Source organism: Periophthalmus magnuspinnatus, chromosome 3 (assembly GCF_009829125.3).
Source record: "Periophthalmus magnuspinnatus isolate fPerMag1 chromosome 3, fPerMag1.2.pri, whole genome shotgun sequence".
NCBI classification, from domain to species: domain Eukaryota; kingdom Metazoa; phylum Chordata; class Actinopteri; order Gobiiformes; family Gobiidae; genus Periophthalmus; species Periophthalmus magnuspinnatus.
In genome coordinates, this window is record NC_047128.1 from 28,038,770 (window position 1) to 28,053,921 (window position 15,152).

General features: G+C 40.8%; 1 protein-coding gene across 1 annotated transcript in view; it reads right to left on the reverse strand.

Moving 5' to 3' along the window:
• Positions 1-3,088: 3,088 nt before the first annotated feature.
• The window catches only part of hcn4 (hyperpolarization activated cyclic nucleotide-gated potassium channel 4), a 37,234-nt gene continuing 25,170 nt past the window's right edge, over positions 3,089-15,152 (reverse strand). The window contains exons 5-8 of the mRNA XM_033991879.2: positions 11,021-11,167; positions 10,659-10,899; positions 5,871-6,035; positions 3,089-5,350 (exon numbers count right to left, since the gene is read on the reverse strand). Of these exons, the coding sequence (XP_033847770.1) occupies positions 3,177-5,350; positions 5,871-6,035; positions 10,659-10,899; positions 11,021-11,167 (2,727 nt within the window). The 3' untranslated portion in view covers positions 3,089-3,176. The remainder of the gene's footprint in view (positions 5,351-5,870; positions 6,036-10,658; positions 10,900-11,020; positions 11,168-15,152) is intronic.

Below are 15,152 nucleotides of genomic sequence, written 5' to 3' on the forward strand. Positions count from 1 at the left end.
AACCTTTACATTTCTGAAGTGCACTGCCATAAAGAACACCTGATTCTGAGGGACAGTCAGGGAGTAATCGCAGAGATTTGCAGCAATGAATGAATAACTAGGGAAAAAATGCATGCCATATTCCCCCGGGAGAAATTGCAGGTTCAATACTGTGTCTGCTACATCTAATCCTCAATCACAGTAAATGATTTCATTAGCCTGCATAAGTGATTCACCCAGTAATATTCATAGGTCAGTTGGACAGTGCAAATTCAGATGAAGGGTAAGATTAGGGCCAATCATAATGTGGAAATAGTGCGCAGCTATCATAAGTAAGGTAGATTTATGCTGGCTTTGGATTGCAGCTACAAAGTCAAACAACAGATCAGTTTCTCACTTTTGAGAAACAAGATTTAAAGATGAAACCACTTGGCAGTTCAAAACACAGATGAGTCCAACATATGTTTTGTTTTTTTGTTTTTTTTTGCAGTGATTGAACAAAACTGACCACAGTGTTGGCTATTCTTATATATTTGATGTACTGTTAAAAATACATTTTGCTATATGGTATATAGTAGTAACACATAATATACGGTACTATTATAGTATCCTTTCCATTTCTGCTAGGTATGAAATCCAGCAGCAGACTTTTCAGCTGCTCATAGTTTTTAATCAGAATTGTCATGGGATTTTCTGATGCTTAACCAAGCTGTGAGTGACAGCAGCTTCCCATCATACCCCCCTCTAAAGCACTTATCTGTAATCATGGACCAACCTAGGTTCAAATAATCATTCACTGTTTAGTGTGGCTTTAAGCTCTGGCACACATTTTACTCCAAGACAAAAGCCTTTAGATATCCTTGTAATTCATGTAATTATTTATATATGTAGAGGCCTAGATGTTGGATGTTAACTAACAACCATAGAGCATTTAGACATATGGTTTTAATTATATAAACTTTAATCATCTCTCAAGAATGACCATCACAGTCTTCAGGTACATTCATAAAGCGCTGTTGCTTAAGCATTCTCATTTTGGTGAAAAGACCATGAAAAAATACCTAGAATGACATGAGTAACTGTGTTAAATTAGCTTTGCTCAAATATATTTCCCTTACATTTACATTTGTGCACTTGCACATCATGCCACATATTGCCTTACGTTATTGCAGAAACTTGTGTGAAGCATGAGGGGCGCGCATGGTCACTGTCCAATTCTGTGTGCAAGCTCATGATAGCCTGCCAGGGTCAAGGGATTACAGACATGTCTTGTTAAATTAGGATGCTATAGCTGAGTGCTGTGACTGAGTTGGGGACTCAGCTGTCTGAACCAAACCTGGGTCTGTCTCACTGATGAGCCGCACAAAACACAGAGGACCATCTCACGACTCTTCCTCCTTTGGGAGTACTGCGATACCTTTTTCGGGCGTTTCTGTCCACTAGGAAATATGATGGTGATGGTGTCAACAGTACACTGTGCATAGGAATTCCATAACATGATTAATGTATGTACTGATAAGATTAAATCTGTATGGGTTATGAAAACACAAAATGGAGCAGCAAGATTAAGGCAATTTTAATGGATTATTGTCATATATCCAGTAAGTTATAAAATGGATAGTAGTAGTCCTGTGTCTTGCTAAAGGACACTTTGGCACAAAAGTATTCTACCTTTGATAATACAACATGAATACTATTAATAATATAATGACCTCTTTAGTTACAGAATAATTTCATAAACTACTACTATGGCACAAAGCCATGAAAACATAATTTAAAAATAAAATAATACAATAATTTACCAACAAAAATCACATACATTCAACAGCTCAAATAAACCTACTGTCTTTACTGAAGAGATAGCAGCTACAGTTGGGAGTAATGCCAGCACTTTTTGGATATTTCAGCTTGTGTTGTGTATTTGCTTGCAATGAGTTCGGTATTTTGTGGTCATTTGATTGGATTTTGAATGGTCTGAGAGCTACATGACGCACAAGCTGGAATTAATTACTTGTATGAAAAAGGCAAACTCCCTTGAGTTCAGTTCAGAGAAAAAACTCCCCTTTTTTGTCTGGCTGTTCTATTGATTCACACATTATCATCACTAACACACACACACACACGTTAACAGTTGCACGCAGTCAGGAAGAGGGATAAAATATGCTTTCAACACTCTTAAGCAGAATGAGTTTGGAAGACAAAGTGAGCTTGTCATAGAGCATGGTTGAGTCTCATGTGGATATGTCCCAGTAACAACATGGAGGGTAGCTTGGTTAATCACTCACCCTCTGCATCAGAAACAGTTTTGTATTACTACCAAAATAACTCATTTAGAAGGGCAAGAATTATTGTCTTGCCACATGTTAAAGTGTTGTTTTTTTTCCCTATAATCTCTTTCCCTTCCCCCATTTATTTTATACAGAGGATAAATGGAGCTAGCTTAAATTCAGCCTGGAAGACCTAACTGCGCTCCCATCTACCTCACTGCATCTCCAGTTTACCTCAGCCTTCATCACTTCACTTCAGTTAGTCTTCCTCACTGCTCACCATACCTCCTCCTCATCCAATCAGAGCCCTGTCTGCCCAATTTAAACCCCCATTGCAGATGCACGGCCGTTCATCGTCAGCCTCACCTCTACCACCTCCAGTGTCCAGACCATGGGGGGACATCTTCTAAACATCATCTAACTGGCCACGCCCTTCATCGCAATGCTTTCTGCTGGGGTCTGAGCTCCAAGGACAACTTGTTCAATAAAGCTTACTAATACTTTTCTCTTTGTGTCTGGCTGAGTCTCTCCAGGTTGCAATAACTACAGTCTAATAGATACGTTTTAAGATCATCAATGTGTGACCCAAATGACACAAAACCTGTTGTTGTGTATAAATAATTGGTAAATACATAAAAGACTTTATACAGGTGAAATATAGTGCATAGTTTTCCGCAGTAATAGAGACTTATGGTGTAGTCCAGTATTAAGGATCCTAAAACTGCTCCAGATCAATTTGGCATCATTATTGAGAGAAAAGATATTTTCACACCCTCCATATATTAAATAATTCAATATATATGAAATAATGCAACATATCAAAGTCACTTAACAAAGCCTTGTCTAAATCACAGTTGTTAAAATGAGAGGTGACAAGTGAAAAAGAAAAGTTCAGTGTGAAGAAGCACAGGAGGAGGGCGTGAACAACTCTCACAAATTGGAAGGGAGTTTAGAACGCACAGTCTGAGGTTCTAGATCTGATGGGAAAGCAGCCGAGCCTCTTCGAGGAGGCACAGCAGGAAAGGCCCCTGGGGACGGACTCTGGTGAGAGGGCCCAGGGGAAGTCTGAAGAGGGGGCGTTACATGACCTCCTGGGACTGTGCTGCATGGTTTAGGTACAAGAGTAGGGGATGAGAAAGGAGAAGGAAAATATCCAGTGTCAAAAGATGAGCGAGTGGTGCGCTGGTCACAGACCTGTGCCACCTCCTGGGGCAGGGACGGGTGGGAGCTGGATAAAATCTTAAGATCCTCTGAAAAACGGCCCAAAGGAGACTCTCTGCCAGGCATATGTGGCTGGTTAGAATGCTGTGAGGAGAGAGACTGGGGCATGAGCAAAGAGCTGTGGGATCCCATGGCACTAGAGGGGTCGCTGTAGTGGAAAGTCCTGCCACTAACAGGGCTCTGAATGGTAGGGCTGGGGGCCACTGGGGTAAGGCAGGGAGAAGCATTTGCAGAACCGTACTGCGCCAAGGAGGCCAAGGCAGACTTCTCCTGGGACATCTGGTGAGGCAGAAGGCCAGACTGCAAGCCTGCCAGGTTAAAATGGCTGAGGGACGAAGGAGAACCGTCGAGTGGTGGGTGGCTGTGCAGTCCTCGGTTAGAAGAAGGGGAGCCATTAGGGGGAGAGTTAAACAGGTTCAAACCACTGGTAGTTCTACCTAGAGTGGGCAGCTGATGGAGAGGAGCCACTTGAGGTGGCTTAGGAAGGGGCTGGCAGTGGGATAGTTGGCTACTTATAGGGTTGGACGAACCAGTCGAGACTGGACTCTGACACCGAGAGGGAATAAGTCCATGTGTAACTCCACTGGAGGTAACAGTGACAGAACAAGTCACAGAACTTCCACTTGTTCCTTGTACTTTGCCGGTCTGCCCTGCTCCGACCATGTTACCTCCTACATGGGTGCATATTGATCCACCAGACGCTCTTCCCAGTGACCCTACCATTGATTCTCCAGAAACCATTCCAGCAGGGAAACCCCCTGATGCCAACCCCATAGGTCCAATAGAAACTCTTCCTAATGACCCTCCATTATTTGAGGCTAAAGATGCCTTAGATGACACATTTAGTGGTACCTTGGCAAACTCTCCTACTGGCCCACATGTAAATCCTCCTTGTGACCCCGATGACCTTTCTGGTCTAGTGGTAACATATAGTGCTTTCCCTTCAGGCATTCCCAATGATTCCCCTGAGGTTTCAATTGGTCCCGCCGAAGCTCCTCCCAATACATAATGTCCTAGTGAAGGTGTCTCTTTTGCTATTAAGTCCTCTGTGGTCCACACTGCATCTCCACCAGTGGTCCCTTCAACTGACCCGCCGACTGCTCCACTTGGAGTCCACCCTGCTATTCCCCCACAGGCGCCAGCCGCTCCTCCACTTAATCCTGACCCTGTGCTTCCACTTATAGACCCTTGGTGGAAGAGATTAGACAGAGGTGGTGTGTTTGAGCGAAATGATTGTTGTCGCTGGGGTTGGGGATGCAACTGCGCTGTACTTGACGAAGGGGAACCAAACATAGAATATTGTCCAAAGGCGTAGGCAGAAGCTCCACCTCCACTGGAGCCAGAACCAGATCCACTTGGCCCACGATGACCCCCACTATCTGATGCTGTTGGATTGGCACTTGTCCCACCTAAATTTGACATCATATGCTGGGCCCGAAAAGCGGCTAGCAATGGCATGTCCACATCATTGCGAACTCTGGACGGAGTACCAGGTGGAGAGTCTCCCTCTGATCCAGGAGCAGTAGAGGAGGCTACGAAAGTGTTGAGCTTTTTCAGTCTGTTAGGGGGATCCTTAAGGGACCCTAGGACAGAAACTGGGGGTCTGAAGAGTGTTGGAGGAAGGTGGGGATGGTGTGTAAGGGCTATTGCTACAGAGGTGGTGGCAGCCGCAGCTTGGAGAGGTGCTTGGATGAGGGGAGCCCATATCACTGGAGTAGGTGATGGAGGAGATTGAGGTGGAGCGTTCTGCAATAGGTGGGCACAGTGAGCCATGTCCCTGTCATGTTGTACAATCTGCTGGATAATCTCATTCTCCTGGTAGTTGAGAACACCAGAGCTGAGGTCATGCTGTACTTTGTGCTGCAGGATTGAATTTTTCTTGCCTAATAGCACAGACACAGAGAGAAGGAGAAGGGAAAGAACAAGAAGAAGACAGCGCTTACTAGAAGTCAGTTTGCATTTTAGGAATTAAAGGTTGATACAGCAAAACAACAGAAAGAAACAGGCAACAAGCATGAAAACAGAAAAGAATAAAAGGGTTCTATTGCATCACCTAGTGCAATTTAGTGGAAAATACGCGACAAGTTGCAAGACTAATATTTTAAAGAGATTTTGGACTGACTCTAACAACTGCCCCTTCAGCATTTACAACACCTAGTGCAAACAAAGATAAAGGATGTGATGAATACAGCCCAAGAGGACATTTACATTTCTATAACCAGATAGTAGCATTGAGCTACACTGTGTTTCTCCATATAATCTTTTCAGTACTTTTAGTCAGAATGTACTTAATGTGACAAGATAGCCGATGTTTTCTACACATGAAAAAAAAAAAAAATCACTGGATGACTCATAACCTCTTTATCTGCTTGTTTATATGTTTGTGTTATTTCTTTGACTCACCAATGCGGTCCAGTCTGTCCAGCGCCACAGTCTCAAAAGCTCTTCTCATCATGGGGTACTCCTCCAGCACCTCATTAAAGTTGTCTACAGACAGGGAGTACAAGCGACAGTACGTGTCTGCCCGCACACTGGCTGTACGCCGGCCTCGTGTCAACAGGCAGATCTCTGTAACACAGAACAGGACACAAGGCAGTGATGAGAGCAGAACTATAGCACTGAATGTTTTTGTTGTTGGGCAAAATATATAAATTCAAGGTTTAAATACAATCTAAAAAATATAATCTTATTTAAATATAATATTGATTGTTATCTCCTTTAATGCCGAAGTGAACACCAAATATTGAAGCAGTTTTAACAAAAGATTTGCAAAAACGTTGTAAACCATTATAGTAGCAGCAGTAGATATTTGCAATAGACTGAAACATGAATCTACTGGGGATCTGGTAGCAGTATTTTTGACAGTCCTAACAGGCACATATTGTACAGTATAGTCATACCTGACAGCACTATGGGAGTTAGTAGAATGAGGGAAGCAGTGTGCATGCTTACTTTTGTCCACCATGACAGATGCTTGTAAGTACAAGTATTTAATCTTCTCCTTGCCTTTCTACTGTCACTGAGCATATGTGCAGTTTAATATGTGTGAGCTTGTAAGACAAAGTGAGAATAAAAATAGTTACATGTGCTTTTTACATGAGCAAGTCAGTCACGATTTAAACCATTAAAATTTGAACTAGTCTCTGTAGTTCAGTCACTTTTAATTTAGTTGATTTTTTAGTACAGTGCCATCTACCCATATACATGACATTTCATCATTTACCATATCTGTTCAGCTGTATAGGTACATGCATGTTTGTGGTCACGGACAAGAAACAAACCTAAATATGTGTGGCGGTTGGACAAATAAGATTGGGAATGCTCACACTGTAAATTTGCAATATCAAGTGGGAAATCTGTGGTATAAACAAAGCAGAAAACCATCATGTAGGGATGTGCTGTGTGCTAAATGGAATAGAACAGTTCATAGATGGCAGGAGTTTGAAAGAGAGCAGCTTGAATGTGCGAGATAAGATGGTGTGTGTACAGTGTATGTGTGCAGAGCAGGCGGCCCTGGCTATAGCTGCACGGCTGAGGTCCATTTCCCACAGCACTGTCCCAGTAATCCCCTCTGAAGAGGAGCATCACCACTCTGTATTAAATCCTCTTGTTTTGTGCTTCTCTGGAACAGGCCAAGACTGCTTCTGAGATGAGGTGGTGAGCTGCACTGAGCCCTCTGTTCTCACTCGTGTAACCGTAAGACATTTAAATTAAGTGCTTTTTTAAATTCACAGCAAAGTACAGGACTGCAACATGTTAGCTAAGTATCTGAACTCTGGGTTTACGGGTTCCAAATAAATAATTCCTTCCTTTCTCTACTCAGAAGACATGTTTTGATTTGAATTGCTTATGTCGTAATGACTAGTGGATCAAAGATGCAGACTCGGGATACAAAAAATTAACAGGGTTTATTTCAAAGAAAATAGATGATGATAAAGATGTAAGAATACTACCAGATGTAAGAATACAGTTTTGCATGCTCAGTTTATCTCCATATGGGTTACTAACAACCTATATGTTACTGTAAATCCAGTTACGTTTGATCACTTTCACACTTGCAATGTTTGATATAACTCATCTTATTTCCACACACTGATTTGGCAGGGCTCACCTGAGCTCTATGACCTACTGCCATCTCCCATTTCCCCTCCCGCAGCACCTTCGGCCAAGTGGACACTCTGTAACCTTTGGAGCTGGGTGCCTGATTCCTCTCGACAAGCACTGTTCCCTCCCTCTAAGCATTAGCATAAGACTTTATGTATGACCAGCACGCACACACAGGTGAAAAAAAAGATTAGGTGATTTTGATGCACAGCAGCTCACACATGCACAGTGCACTCATTCACAGAACCAAGAAGAGGTGAAAACAGTCAGAGTAAGATAGTCAACAACTGAGTAAAGACATGTTTGGACTCATCCGAACTGAAAAAAATAATGGAATAGGGTCAATTACATCTAAGAGATATTGGACCATATTCCAGTATGTGCAGGAAATGGCTGAAAATGATTGCTAAGCACATTGTAAAAGTCTCAAAAGATGATTTTAAATGAGGGGATAGCCTGATGAAAACTAGGTTAAGGGCAACAGTAGGATTACCTGGTGTTTATGACCCTTTGACTCTATTAAGGTGCCTATTTGACGGCTCTGTAGATTACAGCATCCTCCTGGGTCCATGGAGGAAAAAGGTGAGGGGAAGCCAAGATGAAAAGGGCCAAAAGGGAGAAGTATTACACTCAACACAAGATCCAGTCTCTGGATTAGAAGTGGTGCATTTACTGAGAACCAAGGCTGACTAAAACCTAAATCATGACCCTGAAGATAACCAACTGTGCAGTCAACTCCCTCTTAACTCCTTCCCAATCTCCCTGCCAGTCTCCCACTCTTTCCTCTGTTCTCACAAAGCTATTACAAGCCACTCACTGGAAGGCAGTGGGAGCCATCTTAGAGGTGAAATCAAAGGCTGCTTTTGATAAGCACCTCTGACTGGCATCAAGGCCACAGCAAGGTCAGGGAGCCCTACTCCAGCCAAGAGAAAGCTATACTTTCTGCTCTTACGTCACACCAGTTAGAGCAGACAAGCAAGATGAAAAATTACTATAGGCTACAAATTTGAATAAGGTCCAATGAGGCCATTGAGAAACTGGTTAGATAAGCATTACATTGTGAAGGTGGGCATGTGTAAGGAGGGCATAAGCATAGGAAGAGGGCACTCTTCCCAGAGTAGTGGGCAGAGAGAGGGCCTGGCCCAGCTCCATGTGTCCTTGGCTTCAGATCTGCAGTCACATTTCGTTTTCCCTCTTCACTGAATCGCTGTGTACCCAGCTGATGTTTCCATCAGGGCACGGTGTGTATACTTGAGTCTGTGCTCCAGCTGACCCAACAGCGTCTCTCAGAAGCAGACTGTAAGTGTGCATTTAAATAAATTATTCAGACAGTATATAAATGAACAATTTACACTACGTGCATGCTAGGATAAGCATACACATCGCCCACTCATGCTGAAAGTGTGAGACAAGCAAATATGACTGGGCAGCTTTGGCTTACACATCATTAACAGGTCCAACTGTAAAAAAACAAAACAAAAAAACCCCTCTATGCTTCTGACTTCCTGTTTGCTATTACTGACAGCTTTGCTGAGATCTACATGTGATACATGCCGTTTTTGCTGAACCTGCACCAATTAATTTCATGAATGACTACTTCATGTTGGGTAACAAACTCCCAGTGGCTCCTGGCTTACCTCACTCATCTCTCTCCTCACAGCCTCAGAGGACTACCACTACCATAAATAGTCACAGCCTAATGGAGAAGAAGTCTTGCGTCTCTAATGCTTATGAGTAAAGAAAGTACACATCCAAAATGCTATATTGTCAGAATGTTCAAAATTCAGTAAAAGAGGAAATTGGATGGCAAAAAAGTCAAGTAGTAGACCATAATGCATTTGCAATGATGTCATCCAGTAATTTAGACCTCTTTGTTTTTTAAGTATCAATATTTTCATAAAATGGAGTATAAGAATTGCTTATTAAATAAAAAATTAACCTACAATTAACCATATAGGATAGGATAATTATCCTATAGCAAAGCATAGCATGGCACTTTCTTTCAAGCTATTTTTGGATTGCATATATAAATGCAAAAGACTGAAAGTGAAAAGCCAAAATTAAAGAGGAAAAAGATCCATCAAAACTGCATTTATCTTTCAGGACAAAGATGTTTTCTTTGCTGCAGAGCACTACAAGGTACAAGACATGATTGACGGCTTTTTTAAATAGAGACTGATCAGGGAACATTTTGGACATCATTTGAGACAACATGGCCCGGGAGGAATCCAAGGATGTGTTGTCTAAAGTGCTGATTAGCCTGGGCATGTGTGGAGATGCAAGATTGGCTGCCATCTTTTCATTATTCCCATGGAACACTATGAGAGAGGGCATGAAGATGGACTTGAGACAGCAAGTCCTAATTAAACTTCCACAGACGGGTCATGTGATGTTAAATGCTCTGCCACTATTCTTCATAGTACTTAGTGGAGTAGTCTAAATGATATGCTGTCACTGGGCAAATGAATTGGTATTTGGTAAGGGCATTATGGCAGCAGTGTGCTGCTACATGTGTCATAGGTCGTGAGGCTGTGAAAGGGGCAGGAATTAACTGACCCTGATTAACTGCAAAATAGTGCTCTGGATTATCCTATTTCAAATGTACACATTTATATACTCTGACATAGAATTAGTTTTTTGGTCTGGGTAACTAGACTATACAGACTTGACTTGACTTAATGCAAATATAGATTTAAGAAGGGTTGGCGTGAGGAAGATTTACAAAAAATGACTGAGGTGACATTTCAAAGCAAAATAGAAATACATTTGCTGCCTTGTTACAAAAAGGTACTGTATTCAAAATTATAATCTCCTTCTGTTTAAAAATGCGGTGTCTGTTCATGATATTAGCAAAATTTTCACTTACCAAAACACCAAGCACTGAAAGATGTGGTACCAGAAAACACAAATTCAAAAATCTCGGAGCAACAAAAGTTGTTTTTTTTTCCTTCAAAAATATATATAATAATGGTTCATGGCTCCTGCAGCTTTTACAAGTATGCCCATACATAAAGATTATGCTATAAAACTGCTATAAAATGCTGAAAAAGGTTAAAAAGGTTTGTGGCTTTTGTCGTATCATCATACCTCCAAAGTAGGATCCATCGGATAGTTTAGTCTCTTTATTGCCCTTGGTTAGCACACTGACAACGCCGTGCTGAATAAAGTACATCTTTTTGCCGATGGTACCCTCTCTGATGATGTAATCCCCAGGCTGGAACACCTCAAACTTGAGCTTGGTCAGCATAGAAGTGACAAAGTTTGGATCTGCATTCGCAAACAGAGGCATTGATGCTACCAGTTTTCGACAGTTAAAGTTGATTATTTCCTGCATAATAAGACCAGAATAAAGGGAGAATATGTGTTAAAGAAAGTGTTTCAAGTCAAACAATGAGAAGCTATTACATGTTAGAATTCAAAGAAAAGATTGTAAGAGGGGCTTTGCTCACCTCTCGTAGTGGCTCGTTCAACTCTCCCAGGATGCTTTCCTCATCAAACATCTTGCCTTGGTAACGATGTTCATAGTAGTCATGGATTCTCTGTCTCATATCTGCGGGCAGCTTGTGAAAAGACATGTACTGCTCCACCTGTTTATACTGTGGAGACACAAACACATAATGTCTGGGGTTATTTAAAGTCCTCTGAAGGCTAAATAAAGATGTAATGACAAAAGGAGCAGATATTTCATAGTTTTCTTTTTTTTTCCTTCTTAAAATCTATTTTTATTGCTAAGGCACAGGTCTATAGAGGCTTTCCCAGAATATGGTCCTGGGGTAGGGCTCCATTTAGGCAATGGATAAAGGTATGGGTGAGATATACATTGACAAGTTGGATGTTATGGCTTTCTAAACTACCCATATTTTAAAACTGAGCTGGAGGACAGGTCAGAATTCTATGGTAGCATTGGCTTTTTAGCTGTTACAATGGAGCTATTTTGATTCACAGATTTTCATTTTTTAAATTCAAAATGCAAAAATATGAATAGTTACTTTGCTTGAGTATATTTGCATTAATTGCCATGATGTGACTAGACTCCGTAGTGCTAATTTACATTCTGCAGCATGTATGCAGATTAAAGCAGCACAAGAGCACCTAGGGAATACTAAGAGGTACAATCCTTGACCCTCAAAAAATAAAGAGATGAAAAAGGGAGAAATTAACTATTCACTTAGTGAAGGAGGTATACTTTGATCATCATTACTACACGGGCAACACCCACTGCATGTACCACCGCGGCTGACCTTAGATGTCTTCTCCTTTGTTCTACCACTCCACTACCACAGTCACTACTCATCCCAGGAACGATCATCAAAAGGCTGGTCTTGTGGAAATCTTACACAATAAATACGGACAGCTGTCTTGTGCGAGTCACATTGTTTTTACAGGAGCGGAAATGCTGTCAGGGCTCTTCAGAATCAGAGTGTGTGAGAGTTAATATTAAACACACGCTAGGATGACACTAGGGATTGTACATCAGCGAGATAGTAAAATATCCAGAGGTACAACAAAGGGCATGGGAGGGTTCAGCCACTATACCTTGACCCACTGACATACAGCACACTTTTTTAAAGAATTTCTAAAGCATTACTTAAAGGGGATATATCATGTTAAAGGTATGTTTAAGAGCTTTTAAACATGTTACAATGGTCTTCCATCATCATTATAGCTTACTCAAAGTTGTATTTCGGATGATTCATGCATGTTTGCGTAATCTTGTGCTGCCCTGCATTCAAGGCTTGTATGACCTAACCCCTATCCCCACTCCCTCTGTTATGTACTTAAATGCATTTATTATTTTTAAATATTAGAGCCCAGGTTATACATGTAGCATTAAAATATGTCATATATCCAATTTTCAACAATAAATATGCGCAAATGAAAATCTACTCCTTGCTACAATGCAAATGTCACTATGAAAAGACAGGGCATCTCAGTTCTGCAGATTTGAACAGAAGGTTAATGGACTTGTTTGTTTTATTACGGTGTCTTATTTGGTTCTTGCTTTTGTATTGATATCAAGATTGCTTATCTGATGCCGCAGTAGAGTTGACAGGTATAACTCACATTATGCATCTCAAATCTTTATGTCTATTAAATTTGGCATGGCACAGCAGGGTGCAATATTTCAAGAGACAAGAGTGAATTTCATCCGGGGAGAAATAGATTAAAAAATTATGCTGGGCGGAGTTGCTGAATGTATGTCACTTACTAATTATGGGTTTTTTGGAAGGGGTGCTGCTAAAGCCATGATGGGCAGATAACAACTCATGTTCCATGAATGATCTTTTGGCGTTCCAGTCCTTGTCAATTTAGGAGACCAGCTGCCTGTCGCTCTAGTTGGCTCATTTAAATCGTCTTGATTATCAGAGGTGTAATCATTCCACCATGAAACCTTCATGCGTTTCAGATGACTGCTTATAACCTAAATGTCTAGGTTAAAAGCTACCCAAAAGTTTATGACCGTTATGTTATCAAAACTGCAACTATTGTATAGATTAGCAGCACATACTCAATTCCCAAGGTGTACTTACTCTCTTGAAACTATTACTGATCATAGCTGTGAAGGAGAATGAGCTTTCCAGTCTGTTAGTGTTGTGAAAAGTCATTACACTGTGTCCTTGCTCAAAGTACAGTAAATTGCAACTGGCAGTTTACGTGGGTGACTGATCATACCTTTGCAAGAACACACAATCATAGAGGCGACATGGTTCTCTAGTATCCAAGTAATCTTGAATTGTTTATTTTTTAAAACCTTCCAATTTTGGTCATGGACTCTATTTGCTTATCTATTTTTAGCATTATTGGGGTTGCAGTAACAAGCTACACGCCATATGAATTATTCAGTAAAAGAAAAGGAATTCACATATTCAGTATTAACAGTAAATGTTTGTTTTATGTTCACCACAGTTTCTTGTTGATTCATTGACCTTCCCAGAGGTTTGATGAAGTTAGATTACAATTAAAGTTCATATCATCAAATTGTCTACTCTATAAACTCTCCCTTAAAGTGGGACCAACACCTAAACTTTGCCCACAGCAGTATTGGAAGTAAGGCTGCTAAACTGGGCAGTACCTGGAGGATTAATGAAAAGAGTGAGGGGAAGGAGGGGGCAAAGTCTAAGTATAAGGAGCAGCATGATTGGTCTAACAGGTATCCACACTTCAAATACTGCCCCTGTACCCAGGTATTTGTAATCAGAAACACATGGCTGTAATCAGTCTTTTGTGATGTCACCAACTGCTAGAAAATGCCATAGCCACTGAAGGCAGCACGAATTTATATTTTGGCGTTTTTGACCAGAAAGCTGCAAATTGACCTAGTTTGCACTAAAGTTGCCAAAAAAGTGGATTTTGTGTTTAGATCTTGCTTTAAGTCCAAATGCCTTGAACAATTTGCTTGAAAGGTATTTCTCTGTCAAGTCATAAGTAAAAGTTATAGCTGCTGCAGAATATAAAAATAATATAATATTTGGATTAGTGCCATCAGTCAAGTCTTGACTAATAAGCTCTCACTGTAAGGCACAATCAGAATTAAGCTCCTCCACTTGTTGACAGCTGTGTCCATGGCTTCATCTATGAGGCAATAATTCAGGGAAACACAGGCATTTCCCACTTTCATTAACAGTACCTTTTCGGAGAGATTGATTACAACTTAAAAGTTAAAGATCAGTTTTACCCTCTCAGAAAGAAAACTTGTCTTTTAGAGGGGAAAAAAACATCTGTCCATATGCTCTTGAAAAAGTTGGAAATTTAAAAAGGCAAGTAGAAAAACAAAACATCCTTTCGCCCACTAACAGTTAGTTTTGGGCCTGATTAACTATCCCCACAAGAGCTGTGCTTAATTACAAAGTGTTAATTAGAGCTTGAAATAGGAGGGACTATGTCATGCAATTTCATGTTCTTTTTCAAGTCTTTTGGGACAAACATGTCATAACACACTACTTACTAGTGCCCCATGGGTGTGTATAATTTCAACCGACAACAAAACACAACATTCAAAAGAAGATAAAACAGTCAACTGCTTTGTTAGTAGTAATCATTTCTATTTGTACTGCAATTAAGTAGCAAGGACCTGTACACTGGTTTGTTGCCTAGAATGCTCCACAGTATGGCATTAGATTGTCTCTATGGAGAGTAGCGAGTCAGATCTGTGGAGAGACAACCCCGCTCACAATGAGAATGCATGTTTTTCAAGTGCAAGTAAATTTTGGCAATAACACATGTAAATGAATAATGCAAGTTTAATGCATGAGGAACATTCCAGATGAAGCTCTAACGTCTCTATGGAGACAAGCCAGTAGCGGACCGCACACCAGAAAAGTAACATAGTGCACCTTTAACAATGAACTTCAAAAGAATATATATAAAACCAATGCCAAAATGTCAAATAAAACTGACTATTCTAAAGTTAATTCAACCAAAGTAGAATCAGGTTAATAAAGCTATTTTTCCTCTCGGCAGGACCCTTCGACCTCTAATATTTTGCATGATTGCAGCTTTTTTGTATAGCAGTTAACAGACTGTCTGATTCATATTTAAGACCCTATTTTAGCCTGCTTGCTAGCTTCTGACAGCCAAGGC